Source organism: Oncorhynchus masou, chromosome 24 (assembly GCF_036934945.1).
Source record: "Oncorhynchus masou masou isolate Uvic2021 chromosome 24, UVic_Omas_1.1, whole genome shotgun sequence".
Classification (NCBI taxonomy): domain Eukaryota; kingdom Metazoa; phylum Chordata; class Actinopteri; order Salmoniformes; family Salmonidae; genus Oncorhynchus; species Oncorhynchus masou.
This window is the reverse complement of record NC_088235.1, coordinates 81,023,101-81,044,469: the sequence shown is the minus strand read 5'-3', so window position 1 is coordinate 81,044,469 and position 21,369 is coordinate 81,023,101. Positions and strand designations below refer to the sequence as shown.

At 51.3% G+C, this 21,369-nt stretch overlaps 1 protein-coding gene across 2 annotated transcripts in view; it reads left to right on the top strand.

Annotated features, from left to right (window-relative positions):
- Positions 1-20,991, top strand: part of LOC135512793 (single-stranded DNA-binding protein 3) — a 124,285-nt gene extending 103,294 nt beyond the window's left edge. The window contains exons 6-18 of one of the 2 annotated variants that reach the window (XM_064935175.1): positions 11,800-11,883; positions 13,432-13,491; positions 13,580-13,646; positions 13,735-13,802; positions 14,430-14,494; positions 14,714-14,756; positions 14,875-14,910; positions 15,031-15,085; positions 16,098-16,168; positions 16,281-16,359; positions 16,888-16,916; positions 17,150-17,251; positions 17,774-20,991. In XM_064935175.1, the coding sequence (XP_064791247.1) occupies positions 11,800-11,883; positions 13,432-13,491; positions 13,580-13,646; positions 13,735-13,802; positions 14,430-14,494; positions 14,714-14,756; positions 14,875-14,910; positions 15,031-15,085; positions 16,098-16,168; positions 16,281-16,359; positions 16,888-16,916; positions 17,150-17,251; positions 17,774-17,935 (921 nt within the window). In that variant the 3' untranslated portion in view covers positions 17,936-20,991. Of the gene's footprint in view, positions 1-11,799; positions 11,884-13,431; positions 13,492-13,579; positions 13,647-13,734; positions 13,803-14,429; positions 14,495-14,713; positions 14,757-14,874; positions 14,911-15,030; positions 15,086-16,097; positions 16,169-16,280; positions 16,360-16,887; positions 16,917-17,149; positions 17,252-17,611; positions 17,739-17,773 lie in introns of those variants that run through there. The other variant, XM_064935176.1, reaches the window with a different exon arrangement.
- The last annotated feature ends 378 nt before the right edge of the window (positions 20,992-21,369 follow it).

The window sequence follows — 21,369 nt, the reverse complement described above, 5'->3', positions numbered from 1 at the left end:
CTCAGATCAGGCTCCTGCAGGAGAGGAGAGAGAGAAGTGTGGGAGGAGGGCCACAAAGCCTGCATGTTGGCGCCTGGCCCGGATCTGCGATTCTCCCTGGTATAGCAGGGTCGGCCCGCTTAATAATCCTCACGCCAAAACTCCACTGCAGCAGCCCCTCTGGGAAGGGCAGGCCCAACTCACTAGGAGAGGACGAGGAGAAACCCCACTGCAACAGCCCCTCTGGGAAGGGCAGGCCCAACACACTAGGAGAGGACGAGGAGAAACCCCACTGCAACAGCCTCTCTGGGAAGGGCAGGCCCAACTCACTAGGAGAGGACGATGAGAAACCCCACTGCAACAGCCCCTCTGGGAAGGGCAGGCCCAACACACTAGGAGAGGACGAGGAGAAACCCCACTGCAACAGCCCCTCTGGGAAGGGCAGGCCCAACTCACTAGGAGAGGATGAGGAGAAACCCCACTGCAACAGCCCCTCTGGGAAGGGCAGGCCCAACTCACTAGGAGAGGACGAGAAGAAACCCCACTGCAACAGCCCCTCTGGGAAGGGCAGGCCCAACTCACTAGGAGAGGACGAGGAGAAACCCCACTGCAACAGCCCCTCTGGGAAGGGCAGGCCCAACTCACTAGGAGAGGACGAGGAGAAACCCCACTGCAACAGCCCCTCTGGGAAGGGCAGGCCCAACTCACTAGGAGAGGACGAGGAGAAACCCCACTGCAACAGCCCCTCTGGGAAGGGCAGGCCCAACACACTAGGAGAGGACGAGGAGAAACCCCACTGCAACAGCCCTCTGGGAAGGGCAGGCCCAACTCACTAGGAGAGGACGAGGAGAAACCCCACTGCAACAGCCCCTCTGGGAAGGGCAGGCCCAACTCACTAGGAGAGGACGAGGATAAACTCCACTGCAACAGCCCCTCTGGGAATTGCAGGCCCAACTCACTAGGAGAGGACGAGAAGAAACCCCACTGCAACAGCCCCTCTGGGAAGGGCAGGCCCAACTCACTAGGAGAGGACGAGGAGAAACCCCACTGCAACAGCCCCTCTGGGAAGGGCAGGCCCAACTCACTAGGAGAGGACGAGGAGAAACCCCACTGCAACAGCCCCTCTGGGAAGGGCAGGCCCAACTCACTAGGAGAGGACGAGGAGAAACCCCACTGCAACAGCCCCTCTGGGAAGGGCAGGCCCAACTCACTAGGAGAGGACGAGGAGAAACCCCACTGCAACAGCCCCTCTGGGAAGGGCAGGCCCAACTCACTAGGAGAGGACGAGGAGAAACCCCACTGCAACAGCCCCTCTGGGAAGGGCAGGCCCAACTCACTAGGAGAGGACGAGGAGAAACCCCACTGCAACAGCCCCTCTGGGAAGGGCAGGCCCAACTCACTAGGAGAGGACGAGGAGAAACCCCACTGCAACAGCCCCTCTGGGAAGGGCAGCCCCTCTGGGAAGGGCAGGCCCAACACACTAGGAGAGGACGAGGAGAAACCCCACTGCAACAGCCCCTCTGGGAAGGGCAGGCCCAACTCACTAGGAGAGGACGAGGAGAAACCCCACTGCAACAGCCCCTCTGGGAAGGGCAGGCCCAACTCACTAGGAGAGGACGAGGAGAAACCCCACTGCAACAGCCCCTCTGGGAAGGGCAGGCCCAACTCACTAGGAGAGGACGAGGAGAAACCCCACTGCAACAGCCCCTCTGGGAAGGGCAGGCCCAACTCACTAGGAGAGGACGAGGAGAAACCCCACTGCAACAGCCCCTCTGGGAAGGGCAGGCCCAACTCACTAGGAGAGGACGAGGAGAAACCCCACTGCAACAGCCCCTCTGGGAAGGGCAGGCCCAACTCACTAGGAGAGGACGAGGAGAAACCCCACTGCAACAGCCCCTCTGGGAAGGGCAGGCCCAACACACTAGGAGAGGACGAGGAGAAACCCCACTGCAACAGCCCCTCTGGGAAGGGCAGGCCCAACTCACTAGGAGAGGACGAGGAGAAACCCCACTGCAACAGCCCCTCTGGGAAGGGCAGGCCCAACTCACTAGGAGAGGACGAGGAGAAACCCCACTGCAACAGCCCCTCTGGGAAGGGCAGGCCCAACTCACTAGGAGAGGACGAGGAGAAACCCCACTGCAACAGCCCCTCTGGGAAGGGCAGGCCCAACTCACTAGGAGAGGACGAGGAGAAACCCCACTGCAACAGCCCCTCTGGGAAGGGCAGGCCCAACTCACTAGGAGAGGACGAGGAGAAACCCCACTGCAACAGCCCCTCTGGGAAGGGCAGGCCCAACTCACTAGGAGAGGACGAGGAGGCAACAGCCCCTCTGGGGCAGGCCCAACTCACTAGGAGAGGACGAGGAGAAACCCCACTGCAACAGCCCCTCTGGGAAGGGCAGGCCCAACTCACTAGGAGAGGACGAGGAGAAACCCCACTGCAACAGCCCCTCTGGGAAGGGCAGGCCCAACTCACTAGGAGAGGACGAGGAGAAACCCCACTGCAACAGCCCCTCTGGGAAGCAGGCCCAACTCACTAGGAGAGGACGAGGAGAAACCCCACTGCAACAGCCCCTCTGGGAAGGGCAGGCCCAACTCACTAGGAGAGGACGAGGAGAAACCCCACTGCAACAGCCCCTCTGGGAAGGGCAGGCCCAACTCACTAGGAGAGGACGAGGAGAAACCCCACTGCAACAGCCCCTCTGGGAAGGGCAGGCCCAACTCACTAGGAGAGGACGAGGAGAAACCCCACTGCAACAGCCCCTCTGGGAAGGGCAGGCCCAACTCACTAGGAGAGGACGAGGAGAAACCCCACTGCCCCTCAACAGCCCCTCTGGGACGAGGATAAACTCCACTGCACAGCCCCTCTGGGAACAGGCCCACTCACTAGGAGAGGACGAGGAGAAACCCCACTGCATCAGCCCCTTTGGGAAGGGCAGGCCCAACTCACTAGGAGAGGACGAGAAGAAACCCCACTGCAACAGCCCCTCTGGGAAGGGCAGGCCCAACTCACTAGGAGAGGACGAGGATAAACTCCACTGCAACAGCCCCTCTGGGAAGGGCAGGCCCAACTCACTAGGAGAGGACGAGGAGAAACCCCACTGCAACAGCCCCTCTGAGAAGGGCAGGCCCAACTCACTAGGAGAGGACGAGGAGAAACCCCACTGCAGCAGCCCCTCTGGGAAGGGCAGGCCCAACTCACTAGGAGAAGACGAGGAGAAACTCCACTGCAACAGCCCCTCTGGGAAGGGCAGGCCCAACTCACTAGGAGAGGACGAGGAGAAACCCCACTGCAACAGCCCCTCTGGGAAGGGCAGGCCCAACTCACTAGGAGAGGACGAGGAGAAACCCCACTGCAACAGCCCCTCTGGGAAGGGCAGGCCCAACTCACTAGGAGAGGACGAGGAGAAACCCCACTGCAACAGCAACCCTCTGGGAAGGGCAGGCCCAACTCACTAGGAGAGGACGAGGAGAAACCCCACTGCAACAGCCCCTCTGGGAAGGGCAGGCCCAACTCACTAGGAGAGGACGAGGAGAAACCCCACTGCAACAGCCCCTCTGGGAAGGGCAGGCCCAACTCACTAGGAGAGGACGAGGAGAAACCCCACTGCAACAGCCCCTCTGGGAAGGGCAGGCCCAACTCACTAGGAGAGGACGAGGAGAAACCCCACTGCAACAGCCCCTCTGGGAAGGGCAGGCCCAACTCACTAGGAGAGGACGAGGAGAAACCCCACTGCAACAGCCCCTCTGGGAAGGGCAGGCCCAACTCACTAGGAGAGGACGAGGAGAAACCCCACTGCAACAGCCCCTCTGGGAAGGGCAGGCCCAACTCACTAGGAGAGGACGAGGAGAAACCCCACTGCAACAGCCCCTCTGGGAAGGGCAGGCCCAACTCACTAGGAGAGGACGAGGAGAAACCCCACTGCAACAGCCCCTCTGGGAAGGGCAGGCCCAACACACTAGGAGAGGACGAGGAGAAACCCCACTGCAACAGCCCCTCTGGGAAGGGCAGGCCCAACTCACTAGGAGAGGACGAGGAGAAACCCCACTGCAACAGCCCCTCTGGGAAGGGCAGGCCCAACTCACTAGGAGAGGACGAGGATAAACTCCACTGCAACAGCCCCTCTGGGAATTGCAGGCCCAACTCACTAGGAGAGGACGAGAAGAAACCCCACTGCAACAGCCCCTCTGGGAAGGGCAGGCCCAACTCACTAGGAGAGGGGAAGAAACCCCACTGCAACAGCCCCTCTGGGAAGGGCAGGCCCAACTCACTAGGAGAGGACGAGGAGAAACCCCACTGCAACAGCCCCTCTGGGAAGGGCAGGCCCAACTCACTAGGAGAGGACGAGGAGAAACCCCACTGCAACAGCCCCTCTGGGAAGGGCAGGCCCAACTCACTAGGAGAGGACGAGGAGAAACCCCACTGCAACAGCCCCTCTGGGAAGGGCAGGCCCAACTCACTAGGAGAGGACGAGGAGAAACCCCACTGCAACAGCCCCTCTGGGAAGGGCAGGCCCAACTCACTAGGAGAGGACGAGGAGAAACCCCACTGCAACAGCCCTCTGGGAAGGGCAGGCCCAACTCACTAGGAGAGGACGAGGAGAAACCCCACTGCAACAGCCCCTCTGGGAAGGGCAGGCCCAACTCACTAGGAGAGGACGAGGAGAAACCCCACTGCAACAGCCCCTCTGGGAAGGGCAGGCCCAACTCACTAGGAGAGGACGAGGAGAAACCCCACTGCAACAGCCCCTCTGGGAAGGGCAGGCCCAACTCACTAGGAGAGGACGAGGAGAAACCCCACTGCAACAGCCCCTCTGGGAAGGGCAGGCCCAACTCACTAGGAGAGGACGAGGAGAAACCCCACTGCAACAGCCCCTCTGGGAAGGGCAGGCCCAACTCACTAGGAGAGGACGAGAGAAACCCCACTGCAACAGCCCCTCTGGGAAGGGCAGGCCCAACTCACTAGGAGAGGACGAGAGAAACCCCACTGCAACAGCCCCTCTGGGAAGGGCAGGCCCAACTCACTAGGAGAGGACGAGGAGAAACCCCACTGCAACAGCCCCTCTGGGAAGGGCAGGCCCAACTCACTAGGAGAGGACGAGGAGAAACCCCACTGCAACAGCCCCTCTGGGAAGGGCAGGCCCAACTCACTAGGAGAAGAGGAGAAACCCCACTGCAGCAGCCCCTCTGGGAAGGGCAGGCCCAACTCACTAGGAGAGGACGAGGAGAAACCCCACTGCAACAGCCCCTCTGGGAAGGGCAGGCCCAACTCACTAGGAGAGGACGAGGAGAAACCCCACTGCAACAGCCCCTCTGGGAAGGGCAGGCCCAACTCACTAGGAGAGGACGAGGAGAAACCCCACTGCAACAGCCCCTCTGGGAAGGGCAGGCCCAACTCACTAGGAGAGGACGAGGAGAAACCCCACTGCAACAGCCCCTCTGGGAAGGGCAGGCCCAACTCACTAGGAGAGGACGAGGAGAAACCCCACTGCAACAGCCCCTCTGGGAAGGGCAGGCCCAACTCACTAGGAGAGGAGAGAGAAACCCCACTGCAACAGCCCCTCTGGGAAGGGCAGGCCCAACTCACTAGGAGAGGAAGAAACCCCACTGCAACAGCCCCTCTGGGAAGGGCAGGCCCAACACACTAGGAGAGGACGAGGAGAAACCCCACTGCAACAGCCCCTCTGGGAAGGGCAGGCCCAACTCACTAGGAGAGGACGAGGAGAAACCCCACTGCAACAGCCCCTCTGGGAAGGGCAGGCCCAACTCACTAGGAGAGGACGAGGAGAAACCCCACTGCAACAGCCCCTCTGGGAAGGGCAGGCCCAACTCACTAGGAGAGGACGAGGAGAAACCCCACTGCAACAGCCCCTCTGGGAAGGGCAGGCCCAACTCACTAGGAGAGGACGAGGAGAAACCCCACTGCAACAGCCCCTCTGGGAAGGGCAGGCCCAACTCACTAGGAGAGGACGAGGAGGCAACAGCCCCTCTGGGAAGGGCAGGCCCAACTCACTAGGAGAGGACGAGAAGAAACCCCACTGCAACAGCCCCTCTGGGAAGGGCAGGCCCAACTCACTAGGAGAGGACGAGGAGAAACTCCACTGCAACAGCCCCTCTGGGAAGGGCAGGCCCAACTCACTAGGAGAGGACGAGGAGAAACCCCACTGCAACAGCCCCTCTGAGAAGGGCAGGCCCAACTCACTAGGAGAGGACGAGGAGAAACCCCACTGCAGCAGCCCCTCTGGGAAGGGCAGGCCCAACTCACTAGGAGAAGACGAGGAGAAACTCCACTGCAACAGCCCCTCTGGGAAGGGCAGGCCCAACTCACTAGGAGAGGACGAGGAGAAACCCCACTGCAACAGCCCCTCTGGGAAGGGCAGGCCCAACTCACTAGGAGAGGACGAGGAGAAACCCCACTGCAACAGCCCCTCTGGGAAGGGCAGGCCCAACTCACTAGGAGAGGACGAGGAGAAACCCCACTGCAACAGCCCCTCTGGGAAGGGCAGGCCCAACACACTAGGAGAGGACGAGGAGAAACCCCACTGCAACAGCCCCTCTGGGAAGGGCAGGCCCAACTCACTAGGAGAGGACGATGAGAAACCCCACTGCAACAGCCCCTCTGGGAAGGGCAGGCCCAACACACTAGGAGAGGACGAGGAGAAACCCCACTGCAACAGCCCCTCTGGGAAGGGCAGGCCCAACTCACTAGGAGAGGACGAGGAGAAACCCCACTGCAACAGCCCCTCTGGGAAGGGCAGGCCCAACTCACTAGGAGAGGACGAGGAGAAACCCCACTGCAACAGCCACTCTGGGAAGGGCAGGCCCAACTCACTAGGAGAGGACGAGGAGAAACCCCACTGCAACAGCCCCTCTGGGAAGGGCAGGCCCAACTCACTAGGAGAGGACGAGGAGAAACCCCACTGCAACAGCCCCTCTGGGAAGGGCAGGCCCAACTCACTAGGAGAGGACGAGGAGAAACCCCACTGCAACAGCCCCTCTGGGAAGGGCAGGCCCAACACACTAGGAGAGGACGAGGAGAAACCCCACTGCAACAGCCCCTCTGGGAAGGGCAGGCCCAACACACTAGGAGAGGACGAGGAGAAACCCCACTGCAACAGCCCCTCTGGGAAGGGCAGGCCCAACTCACTAGGAGAGGACGAGGAGAAACCCCACTGCAACAGCCCCTCTGGGAAGGGCAGGCCCAACTCACTAGGAGAGGACGAGAAGAAACCCCACTGCAACAGCCCCTCTGGGAAGGGCAGGCCCAACTCACTAGGAGAGGACGAGAAGAAACCCCACTGCAACAGCCCCTCTGGGAAGGGCAGGCCCAACTCACTAGGAGAGGACGAGGAGAAACCCCACTGCAACAGCCCCTCTGGGAAGGGCAGGCCCAACTCACTAGGAGAGGACGAGGAGAAACCCCACTGCAACAGCCCCTCTGGGAAGGGCAGGCCCAACACACTAGGAGAGGACGAGGAGAAACCCCACTGCAACAGCCCCCTGGGAAGGGGGAAGGGACAGGAAACCCCACTGCAACACTGGGAAGGGCAGGCCCAACTCACTAGGAGAGGACGAGGAGAAACCCCACTGCAACAGCCCCTCTGGGAAGGGCAGGCCCAACTCACTAGGAGAGGACGAGGAGAAACCCCACTGCAACAGCCCCTCTGGGAAGGGCAGGCCCAACTCACTAGGAGAGGACGAGGAGAAACCCCACTGCAACAGCCCCTCTGGGAAGGGCAGGCCCAACTCACTAGGAGAGGACGAGGAGAAACCCCACTGCAACAGCCCCTCTGGGAAGGGCAGGCCCAACTCACTAGGAGAGGACGAGGATAAACCCACTGCAACAGCCCCTCTGGGAAGGGCAGGCCCAACTCACTAGGAGAGGACGAGGGAGAAACCCCACTGCAACAGCCCCTCTGGGAAGGGCAGGCCCAACTCACTAGGAGAGGACGAGAAGAAACCCCACTGCAACAGCCCCTCTGGGAAGGGCAGGCCCAACTCACTAGGAGAGGACGAGGAGAAACTCCACTGCAACAGCCCCTCTGGGAAGGGCAGGCCCAACTCACTAGGAGAGGACGAGGAGAAACCCCACTGCAACAGCCCCTCTGAGAAGGGCAGGCCCAACTCACTAGGAGAGGACGAGGAGAAACCCCACTGCAGCAGCCCCTCTGGGAAGGGCAGGCCCAACTCACTAGGAGAAGACGAGGAGAAACTCCACTGCAACAGCCCCTCTGGGAAGGGCAGGCCCAACTCACTAGGAGAGGACGAGGAGAAACCCCACTGCAACAGCCCCTCTGGGAAGGGCAGGCCCAACTCACTAGGAGAGGACGAGGAGAAACCCCACTGCAACAGCCCCTCTGGGAAGGGCAGGCCCAACTCACTAGGGAGAGGACGAGGAGAAACCCCACTGCAACAGCCCCTCTGGGAAGGGCAGGCCCAACTCACTAGGAGAGGACGAGGAGAAACCCCACTGCAACAGCCCCTCTGGGAAGGGCAGGCCCAACTCACTGGAGAGGACGAGGAGAAACCCCACTGCAACAGCCCCTCTGGGAAGGGCAGGCCCAACTCACTAGGAGAGGACGAGGAGAAACCCCACTGCAACAGCCCCTCTGGGAAGGGCAGGCCCAACACACTAGGAGAGGACGAGGAGAAACTGCCGGCTCACACTAACAGCATGTTGGCCCAGTGGGGATAGAAGAAAACAATGTCAATCCATTGGTATTACAAACACTGAAGGAGTAAACGGTGGTGATAAATGGAACAGAGATAGTTTCTAATCTATATGTTCTGTTACATGAATGTCTCTCCATAGTCGCTAACTGTCATTGAAGTTGGAGCACAATTGAACGTGTCGTAGTTCTGTAGCCTGGGTGTAAACTCTAAATCAAGACTGAGGTCAGTTGAATGTGTCTGAGTCGAGGTACCAATAGGTAGACTTGTCTACCTTAGGTATAGTAGCTACTCTCTTGTTGAGAATCAGGTGCTGAACTCTTGTCGAGTTGGACTACCCATTGTGTTGGAGATGGCTTGGTCTCTATGGTAGATTACACTGGATCCAAGAGGTAAAAGTTTGAAAATACTTAATGGAAGAAGAAGTGATGAGTGAATGGGACCACTAGAGAAGGAATGTTGGCATTCCTGGGCCAACCCTTCTTTCTCTCTATCTCTCTCTATCTATTTACCACCACCAACCACTCTGTTGTTCACTTTATCAACGGTCTGTCTGTAGCCTAGTCTGGAAGTAGCATATTGACTGACATTCCTGACCGCTGAGGCAGGAATCATAGATACACGGCAGTGACTCACAGAAACATGCTAAACGACTGTCAGCACACTGTTCTCCAGTCTCCTCAGGGGGGGAACACTCGGGGCAGTCTCTCCCCACCGAGCTGACATGTTGCCATGCCATGAGCCTGTAGAGCTGCTGCCTCTGCCCGCTGGAATGTAAGAAAGGAATGACAATGAGTGTGTATTGTGCTGTTGTTCATCCAGGCTTTGTTTGTTGTGTTTCAGTTTGGCTTTGTGCTCTGCCTGCCTCTCTCAGTAGTTCCACACTGCCCTCTTGTGGTGGTGGGCGGTACTGTAGATACGGTACATACATACACATGACTGGCTCAGTATAGCCAACCGTTCTGTGTTCAGTGTTACTACCCCTTCAGGGATAGCAGCAGCAGAGGTGTTGTGTTCTTCCTAATGCAGATCTGAGGAGGGGAAGTCTGGGAGTACGTCGGGGGGGGCGGGTTGTTGATGGGCTTGTGGTACGCTGCCAAGCTGTTATCTCCTTAGCTGGGTTGAAAATGATTGTATTAATTGCTTCATTTACCCCCCCCCCCCCCCCTTCCCCCTCTCTCTCACACACAGACTCTTACAAACACAGACACCCACACGCAGTCCAGCCACGTTGTTTTTCAGGTGCGGATTGGTCCCGTGCCTTGTCTCTGCAAGCACTGTCTCTGCAGGCACACATCGAAGGGACCGCAAACCTCATGAATGCCATATGCTTCCAAATTCAGTCCTGATAGCATGGAGACTGAGGGAGTCCAGAGTAGCGAGTGGAGCTCCGTTATAAGGTATTATAGAGGGCCAGAGAGAGGAGGAGCAGGGGCTGCAGGTTACAGCAGCTGGGCTAGTGTTGCCTGGCTCTGCAGGGGTGGCTTGTTAGGCACACTGCTACGACAGACTCCCCAACAGTAATAACTCTGGGGTCTGACGGACGGCAGCGCTAGCCCTCCATGCTAACGTGCTGAGGCCAGCTAGCGCAGCTGGTGTTAGCCACAACCCAAAACGATCTCAGGACCCACCTCAGTCATTTCTCAAACACTTACATTATGTCAGAGCTACCACTCTCTATAGATGCAGTCACATTTGTTACCATTTAATTTTTTTTATATTTGTCTCCACTCAATATTGGTAAGAATTGGGAATGAAAGCACAAGGCCACTATGGTAAGTGGGTTTTATATACAAAACACATACTTGTGAAGACTTCATGCGAAACGCTCTATTGGGCAACAATTTATGTGGATTCAATACACCACGCTGCAAACACTTCATCTCAAGAGCTCCTCATAGATCCACAGCTATGTGCCTTTATCAACATGGCTCTCACATGGAGAACCTGCACGTGAGGTGGCTGAGGAGGACAATAGCTGACTGCCTACCCCATTTACCCTGTACACCTCTCAACCACCCAGGTTTGACTTGCTGCTTGACTTCTCGGGCTGAAGCGTTTCTGTCATGAATCTTTTATAAAATACCAGTTGAATGCATCAGAGTCGAGGTTTATATTCCTTTAATTATTGTGCTCCAGCAGTGGGTTTTCACTGCTCTCCTCTGTCAGCTCACCACCATCTCCCCGGTGCCAGAGCTTCTCATGGTGGGTGAGAATGAGAAGATGCTGCTGGTATCTGTGCAGCTGCTGCTTGGTCTGTTGGAACTGAAGAGAGATGTACCGAGGTTTCATCAGACCGGTCGGCTCTTCCTAGTGAGATGACGGTGAATAGTAGAATTGTCTCCTGGCCAGGTGCAAAGACCTGCAAACGCGCTGCAGTGGAAAGACGTTCAGGGGAAATGGGGACGTACGGATGGGTGGATGGGCTTGGTACTGATACAGGTGTGTGTCTGGTATTGCTGATTTTGAAAGGGCAGGATTACCAGTCTGCAACATTACCTGAAGGCTTCAAGGGTGTGTGTGTGTGTGTGTGTGTGTGTGTGTGTGTGTGTGTGTGTGTGTGTGTGTGTGTGTGTGTGTGTGTGTGTGTCATGGTTGAGTGCTTCAGGTCTCATGGAGGTTCACAGACTGGTTGATAACACTGTGAACGTGTGCGGTCTCCTCTCTGTACACTGGGTTTACATATGGCTTGTTAAAAGTTGGAACCGGTCCTGTTTTGAATGTGGTTGCTTAGCAGGTTATCTGAGGTTAGTTGTCAGTTGTTCCATATGTCATATGTTTACATAGTTCCTGTATATGATCAGCTCTTTTTTCATCTCTCAGCCATCCTTTTTTTTACACTGAGAGAGATGTTCTGTTGGTTAGAAATTAAGTTTAAGAGATTCCTTGTGTTAATTATATGTCATTGGACATATTATTCAACACAAAGATGTATGATCCATTTAAATAACTATATTGGAGATCCATACATCCATCTGTGTTGTGGTAGTGATCTACAGTACAGACATTATGAACAATTCGCCATAGTGGTGTTGTATTGTACTGCTGCTGCTGTTATTGTGAGGTAGACGGAGCAGCTACAGCCAGGTTCTGTCCATGGTCCTCCAAGCATCACTGTATCCCTCATCTCCCTCTCTCTTCTCTCTTAAAGGGACCTCCTGGCTCCCAGCCGTCACCCCACGCACAGCCACCCCCACACAACCCCAACAACCCCATGATGGGACCTCACGGCCAGGTAAGACACACTCACACACACCCTGGTCTCTCACACACACTCTGCCCCCTCTCCCTCGCCTTTTGCAGCACAGGCAGGGACAAACCTTTTTTTCGCGCCACGTCGATGCAGATACGCCCGGAAGGGCTTTTCTTAGCAGGTTAGAAGAGCATTTTCGCTAACCCTAACCCCTTTCCTAACCTAATTCTCCTAACCTGCCACATTCTCCCTACCTACTGCATAACTTCTCCTAACCTGCTATGAAAAAGTAACTTGTGGTGTGAAAAGAGTGTTCTCACACAGGCAGGCAGTCCCTCTTCCACTTTCTCACTCAATCACTATCTCCCTCTGCCTATCCACTCACACAGAGAGGCCTCTGTTCTCTTCCTCCCTCTCTTCCTCTTCTACACCCACTCACTCCTTATCTGTCTCTCTCTCTTCGTCTCACTCACTCATTCACTCACTCACCCACACCCCTTCTCCCCCTTCCCCCACTCCTAACCTGACTCCCACCCCCACAACCTATGTCTATACAAACTGCCCTGCTACCTAGTTGTGGACAGACAGACAGTGGCCATAATGCTGTAGATAGGATAAATAATTCAGCTGTGTTGGCCCAGCTGTAGGAAGGAGAGGAGGGGAGGAGCAGGCCGACTCTCTCCTCTTCCTAAGCCCAGCACTCACTATCCCATCTCCCATCAATATCCCATTAATATTGCAGCAGTGCCTGACACTGTGGAGCGCTCGTACACAAACTCACCACAACTTGGCTAAGACAAAGGCAGAGGGAGAGAGATTGAGATTGGGGGAGAGAGACAGGGAGGGGGTGGAGGGGAAACAGCAGTCTTTCCCTTCAGGGCCTGGTCATTATATAAGCTGTCCTCCAGCTGGCCTCGTTTCCCCTCGCCCAACTAGTAGCTTGCGTTTAATTGGCTCTGAAAGCCTGTTTCTTTGTTGTCATGGTGTCATGTTTCGCCTGGCTGTACGCGTTTCTTATAGCGTGATAATGTGTTTGTAATGATTGACTGTCAATCCCACTGGTTAGTTGCACTCTTGATGATTATATTATATTTAAGTTTGTTGTCCCTTGATGGATTAAATTATTTTCCGAATGTTATTGTTTCGTTAGATACGTTGAGCTATTTTCTGTGGTTGCAACACACTGTAGAAATGTTTCTTGTAGCTCTCTGTGGTACGATGGTCAGTACAGTGTGTGGATGCATATGGAATAACAGATGTAGGTGTGTGTATTCTTCACTACCCTCCTGCACACCCTCCCAGCCACACCCACCACCCATCTGTTCCCTCATTCAACATGCTGCGTCACCCACAACCATGTTCACCCTCAGCTATATATCTGTCTCTCTGTCTCTGTATGTTCTATTTGTTTTCAGTTTCCGAGGACTGGTCTTCAGAACCCTGACACAACCTTTGCCTTGTGTAGAATGACAACAAAGCACCTTCAAACTTGGAGCTTTTTCTCCAGCACACTGGCTCCCCCTGCTGACAGCTGCAAGTAACACGCATGATGGATAGGACTAACGTTAACATCTGTCCTCCTCCCCACAGCCTTTCATGTCCCCACGGTACCCAGGTGGACCTCGTCCCTCACTTCGCATGCCAAATCAGGTAAGGTATCTATCTCTGAGGTGTACATTTTTAGGGAGTTGAATGCTCTGTGCTAATGTTTCTCTCTCTCTCTCCCTTCTTCCTTCAGCCACCTGTGGGAGTCCCAGGGTCACAACCACTCCTGCCAAACAGTCTGGATCCCACCAGACCACAGGGTATAACTTAAGGATATGTGCTTGTAGAATGTATTTGGTCTGAAATTGTCCCACGCTGACAACTTTCTCTCAATCGTTCCTTCTCCAGGACATCCAAACATGGGCGGCCCGATGCGGATGAACCCCCCCAGAGGGATGGGTGGCATGGGCCCACAGGTACAGCCAGGCACCATCCCTCTCCCCTAAAGTCTGCTGCTCCACCCCTCTGTCCATGAACCCCATGTCCCTTTACAGCACAACACACTGAACACACAAGGTTTTATTCATCTCTACTTTATCCCATACATTTAGTCTCAACCTTTTTCTATCGGTCTCAAAGCAAGCCTGACATAATACCTCTCAAGTACCACTCTCTCCTCATTGAGTTTTTAATTCCGCTGTCTAGTTTCCAATCACCAAGTCAGTCAGTTTGAGCATCGTGGCCCTCTGTGCCCTACTGCCCTTCTCCCCGCCTCCCTTACTGTGTGACTTTGGCAGTCAACAATTCAGCAGCTGGTGCGGCATCTGCTCGACAAGTGTAATGGTCTGCTGAACAAAACTCTACCTCTGAGTGGAGCTGCTCTGTGTCCTGCCCCACGCTGCCATCCTGCCAAGCCCCCACTGTGCAGCCATCACATCACAACTTAACACACACAAGTCCGCCCCTGTTATCGTTATACACATACATTACTAATCAGGATCGAGTCATTAAAATCGCCTGGCTCAAACAGAACAAATGAGAGTGTGATCCCTGGAATGTATTGTCCTCGGTAGTATGAAAGGTGTGTTCCTCTCTCTGTGTAGAACTATGGTGGTGGAATGAGGCCTCCTCCCAACTCCATGGGGCCAGGAATGCCAGGGATGAACATGTGAGTACAGTCATTCTCCAAAGGCATTTCATCACCTCCGTCTACTTACTCTGATGTTTTATTTTGTACAAATATCTGAATTGCTAATATAATTTCTATTTATAGCACTGATGGGACGTAAGAATATTTGACAAGTAACAATCTGAGGGAATACAAGCTCTTTGTTCTGCAGTGAGCCTCTCTCACACAACCTCTTCTCCTCCCCTCTGTCTGTGTCAGGGGTCCTGGAGGTCGAGGTTGGCCCAATCCCAACGCAAACTCAGTAAGTCCTGCCCACTCACCTTCTCAATCACTCTAATGCCTTATTGGTTTTAGAGCCATTTCTTTGTTGTGAAAGTCACAAGTTTACTGATTGTGTCCCCTTTCTGTTCTCTCCATAGATAGCCTATTCCTCATCATCTCCTGGAAACTATGTGGTAAGTCTCAAGCCTAAACAATGACTAGTATTGTTGGCCATAGCTGACATCTGACTGCTACTTTATATGTCCAGATGTTTTGGGAATATCATTCCTCTAAATCTCTCGTCTTTCTCCCAGGGTCCTCCAGGGGGCGGAGGCCCACCAGGAACTCCCATCATGCCTAGCCCAGGAGGTTCGTCCTACTTATTTGTCTCCATGTGCCTCCTCACTCATCCCACTCTAATTAAACTCCCAGTGCTCATTTACTTTGTGGGCACAGCCACACTGACATATTGAGTGATTTGTATGTTAAACAAGCGTAGCTATTTATGTGTCGTCTATACTGGACCTGTGTAAAGTGGCAGGGTATTGAGCTGTGATCAGTCTGATGTTCCTGTTGAGGACAGCACAGACAGAACAAACTGCTCTGGTCTAACATCCGGTGGATGTGCAGTTTTTGTTTGGGTGTGGAGCGGTTTCTTTTTGTGTCCACTATTCATTATTTATATACATACTGCTATTGTGATGCGTTGCCTGGGCAACCTGTGCACAGTGCTCCTTACACGTAGAGCTGGAACACAGTTTTCCACTGCAGTCGCCAAGCCCCCCCCCCCCCCCCCCGCACTCCACCACACCCTCCGTCACGACTGCACAACCTGCTGCACAACCTACACCCAGGGCCACAAACAGGCATCAAACCCCACACTCACTTTCTTTTTCTCCCCTTCTCTTGCTCCCTCGCTTGCTCCCCTTCTTTCTCTCCCTCTTTTTCCCCTCTCTCTTTCACCCGTTCTCTCTTATCTATCACTTAGTTTGTTATATACATGTATCTCCTACTCCCGCCACACTGCAATGTCAGCTCAAGGTCACCTCTATCCTCATATTCTATTCAGGATGGAGACACAAGGAGAGCAACATGATGTGCTGATCCTGTTTACATCCCACTGGCTCTGTAGTCATCAGGATTGAACCCCAAGTTCATGGAAACATGAGATATGAAAAGTGTGCGACATTAGGCTTTCCCAATCCATGTGGCTTGATGAATTATAACCTACATGTGTCTGTATGGAGCATTGTCACGTTTGGTGGTTTTGTAGAGTTTAATCTCAAAGCTGTCCATGCATGTGGCTGAAGGAAATACAGGACAACACTGTGAAGTTGTGCTCAGTTACTGTAGCCTGGACTAACTGTTTCCTTCTCATCAGACTCCACAAATTCCAGTGAAAACATCTACACAATGATGAATCCTATTGGCCCTGGTGGTAACAGACCTAATGTAAGCGGGCTCTTTGTTTTTCATGGGTTTCCTGTTTTCAAATTGGTAGAGGTGATCATTATACAATTTAATATGATAATGACAAAGTTCAGTAAGTTGTAACTTTCTACAGTTCCCGATGGGGCCGGGCCCTGATGGCCCAATGGGTGGAATGGGAAGCATGGAGCCCCACCATATGAATGGATCACTAGGTGAGTTTTAACAGCAGCGATCAGCTGATCAATCATTTAGAATATTATTCTCTGTCAGCATGTACAACTTTTGTCTGGAATTTGTTTAACCATTGATGAACAGGACAATTTACATTTCTGAAAATTGCGTGTCAATATTAGGCAGTAATTTAGAACTACCGTAGAAGTTTGTGGTCATCTAGTTTAAGTTGTTGAAAATCGGTAGCCGAGTTCTGTGAGAAGTACCACTTTCCTATTGTGACAATGCCCTCTTGTGGATGGTAGAGGGAATGCTCCCTTCATAGTAGTATTGATTGAAGTGGAAGCAGATTATGTGGGCAGCACGCGGGCACATTGATTATGTAGACAGGTGAGACATGATCGATGAAGCCAATGAAGTTGGGTCTCATCTGTATTTGAAACGAATAGCTTAATTAAAGCACATTAGCTGTGTTAAGTGTTGAATGTGATCCCCAGCCAGAGATGTTGATTATAGCTTTACAGTGATGAGCTTTTCTCTCATGTCAATCTCTCTCTCGTTGTTTTCAGGCTCTGGTGACATGGATGGGTTGCCAAAGGTAAGCCTCTATAAAAGACTCCATATTAGATAGACTTACATTCATTTCAACACACACCCATCAGGTGAAGGTTATTCAAAGCACTTATAATACTGATGATTTGGTTTGGACCCAAAGCTGCCAGATATTCAATAATGGCACCTTATCATGACATCCAGTCACGAGAAATGGCTGATGAGAGTGGAAAGACCTGTCTGGTAAATCTTGATTTGTTTCTTTCTTTGTTTGTGTAGAATTCTCCCAACAACATGGCAGGCATGAACAACCCCCCGGGAACTCCGCGGGATGATGGGGAGATGGCAGGCAACTTTTTAAACCCATTCCAAAGTGAAAGTGTGAGTTCTCCACAATGGTTCTCTTCCCTAACCTGCAACCATCAGGCAGCGTGCTTCTGTGAACAAATTCTCATCTCACTGCTGACTTATTCCTATATCCTAAACACTTTCCCTTCGGTCTTTACTTCACGTTGTCGAAATTAGATTTGTTTTATAATGTCAAAGTAGAAAATTCCTAATTACCTGGCTGTCTCATAAAGCAGTCTGCTTGTTATGCTTGTTAACACATTTTCACATCGACTAAATCGTGATTACATTGAGTGAAGTTGCTTATTGCATGCATGTTGAATTAGCATCATATAAACAGTAATATAGCATTGGCTCATCTATTTCCCCCCTTCCCTTCTTCTCTCTTTGCAGTATTCACCCAACATGACGATGAGTGTGTGATTTATTTTTTATTTTATCTTTTATTCTATTTTATTTTGTTTCTTTTTTTTTTTATCTCTCCCCCTTACCCTCCCACCCCGCTGCATCTTGCTTTGCCCCCCCCTCCCCCGGATGGCGTGCTGTGTTTTGCAGCCCCCCGGGATGTCACTGGGGCGCAGGACTCCCATCAAGATCACCCATCCCAGTGTGTGCAAAGTGGGGCTTCTGAGCAGGAAACAGTCTCAGAGCCACAGGAAGAGCCAGCTCAGTGACTCTCCCTCTCCGCCTGGTTTCCTCACAGGCCCAGGACAGTGAGAGTGGGGGACTCTGGCCGTCTGCAGGAACCCTCCTCAGCAACAGTTCTCTCAGCATCAAGGCTGGTGGCTCCACTCTACTTTATCATGTTATTATTTGTTTGTTCAAATGTTGTTTTTGCATGCAGCAGTTGTGAGGTATGAGGCTCACCTTCATTCAGTTAATGTGTCCTTGTTTTGAAATGAAAAGCTTAACTGCTGATGCATTAGGGCAAGAACAGTTTATATGTGTGTATTTTATTAATAATAATGATATCATTTTCATAATTGATATTGTTATAATGATGTAGTTATCATTTCCTGTTAAGGGCACATTGTATCTCAATAGCATCGACAACAGAATAAGCACACACTCAAAAAATGCACAATGACACTTCTGTTTACATGATTTTAGGTATTTGATGTTTCTTGTTAGTTTTTTTTTTTGTCTCAACGCCCTACGCATACCTCTCTGTTCTTCGCAGAACTTGTAGCCGATGTCTTTACTACCAGAAAACCATGGCACCAAAATGTAAACAGTCAAGCAGAGTGCGATAGGAGTACAAGAATAGCTGTTCACCTGCTTGACATCACTCATCTAGGAATGATCCTTCCTGACACTCCCATCCATGTTATCACTGGAGTTCCCCAAAATGTCAATGTGAAAATGGAGGCGACATCAGAAATGTCTTTATCCTTTGGTACTCTAGTCTGTCAGTCTTCTACATGTCTGGTCGCACGTACCCCTCCCAAAATGTTGAGTCAGTGTATATAAGTGTTTGTTCAGGCTTGTTGCATTACTGTGCAAAGATGGACTGATCAAATGTAATTTGGACAATTGCTAATTCTACTTTCAGTTCAGGTGGCTTTGAACATGTATTATTCTGTCTTGCGACCTGTGTCCTTCCAATTCAGTAAAGACGGAAAGGGTTTTACAGACCCTCTATGTTCTTCTATGGATTTGCTCTTGCCTGTAAATACAACATATTTAGCTTGTATTGTGGTTGTTTATTTGTTGTTTTGATATACAACTTGTCTGTGAATCCTGAAAGTGGATCCTTCTCCTCCTGCATTGCTTTGACTGTTACCCTGCATACAATCTCCAGGCTCAATCTTTATTTACTGATTGTCATACAGGCCACTTGCTATCGGTTTTCATGTTGTTGTTGGTGTACAAACCTCCATCTGCTTCCTTCCAGTTAGAGTTGACCTCACAGATCCTTATGATCCGGTGTCTGACCCCTCTCACATGCAACCATAGTTTAGAGAGGGGCCAACTCCACAGAGCTCCCATCCACCTGTTCCCTCTGGGTCTGGGCTTGTCCATGGGCTGCTAGATCCTGGGTATGGGGTGGCTGTAGCACCACTGGTGATGGGAGTGTGAAATGACTGGAGTGACTGCACGGTGTGGCTTAATTCACTCTCCCGCTACAAGAAAGGAGTGCTCTATAGAACCGAGTAGCTTTTAGTGCACCTACTCACACTTGAATATGTACTTTGAGAAATTAGAGAATTCCACCTGGTTGGACTGAATTGTGAGTCAAACAATGTCTTTTATTCTAGTTTTTTGTTTTGTTTTAATTTCTATGAAGTCTATTCAAGAAATTGTGTGCAAAAAAGGCCATAGAATATCTACACCTAAGGAGTGAATTGACCCAAGGCTGTTCCTCAAACTTTCATGTGATTTTCTTGTGTGTTGTGCTAAGCGGCAGATACCGTTTATTTCAAAAAGTCATTTTTCAACCAGCTACATATTTCTGTTCTTATTTAATATCATTCTGGCCTCTGTCTGTGATTGGTCTTTTGCGAGTGACCTTGCTATAGTGTTGGCAGATACTTTATGGAGTAGCTTGGATTCAGAGCTGAACAGGGACATCTTCTGGGTAAGTTGTTTTGAGGAACGACTAACTCCAGTGTTCCTCTAGCAGACTGACTGGCACACAGCCCTCTGTCCCCCACCCGCCCCCTACAGCCCCATCCTCACACTCTTGAGCCCTCCTTTCCTTTAATTTCCTTTTTTGTAAATACTGTATAATGCATTTTGATATCATTGACATGTTTTGATATGTCAGTCACTACCAATGTATACAGCTGAAAGTAAATTATAAATGACCTGTCCATGTTTTCATAATAAAGAGACGATGTGCTGGGCATTTTGATTGGCCAAAACAAATTTGTGGTAAAAATGAAATATGCATGTAAATTTACTTGAACATGTGAACATACAGTAACTGCACCCTAAAGACTTATTTCTGGTTGGGATACATATGTGAAAATAAACTGTCATCCATTTAGCTGGGTTTGAGGCGTCGTTTTGTTATCTTGTAAGGACCGAGAGGGCGGTGAAGGGGATGTATGATGTCAATGATGCTGTTTATTCTTGCAATTGGAGCGTCCTCACTCTGTCCTTGTCTTCTATTACCAATAGAAATCATCTCAAATGGTTTCTAAGAATGGTTATTGCCTACTCAAAAGGCCATCGTCTCATTAAAACATGTGACCACCTATTATTACAGTTTTTAATATGAAGGATTTTTATCAATTTAAGAACTTTAAAAAGGAAAACATACTTAATGTCATTTTAAATTAAAGAATAGATCAAAAGTAATGCTTATGCGGAAAAACTGTGTCCTTGCTATTCACTCCTGATGAAATAGCGTTGTATATATTGATTCTCACTGATCCTCTCAGTCCTTTGTGTATAACAATTGTTGGCCATCTCTGTACTTCTATTGTGATGTATAATACTGTAACATTAGGGAGATTTGCGGGTGATGGGATGGTTGTGTGGGACAGGGGTCAAGGGGAGGGGATATAAATACTCTCCTGTACCGTTCATTGTCCTTTCTGATGACATGGCAGTATTCTATATGAAGCAGTCTGTCCCCTGGGTTTGCTTTGTATTTCATAGTAGGATAGTTCATATCTTGTCTTAGGGAGTTAGGTGTCTTGTGTAGGTAATAAATATGTCCTTTGTATGTTTCTTTATATTGTAAAGTTTCTTTAGACTGAAAGAAAAATGGATAATTTGCTTATCAAAAAAGAAACTGCATCAATAATAAATGTAATTTGATTTTTCCTCGTTGTTCGAGTCTTTTTTCTGTGCACATCTGATCAGTGTCAATTTATTTTATTAATTGACACTTCACACAGCCTGATGCTTTTCAAACTTTTGCAAGGACATCATAAAATATGACCGCTCATTTGAGAATGTATCCATTAAGACATTAAAAAGTGATTAATCTCCCAAAGTATCTTATAAGACAGTAATAATAATTTACTAAATTATAAATACAGTGCCTTGCGAAAGTATTCGGCCCCCTTGAATTTTGCGACCTTTTGCCACATTTCAGGCTTCAAACATAAAGATATAAAACTATTTTTTTGTGAAGAATCAACAACAAGTGGGACACAATCATGAATTGGAACAACATTTATTGGATATTTCAAACTTTT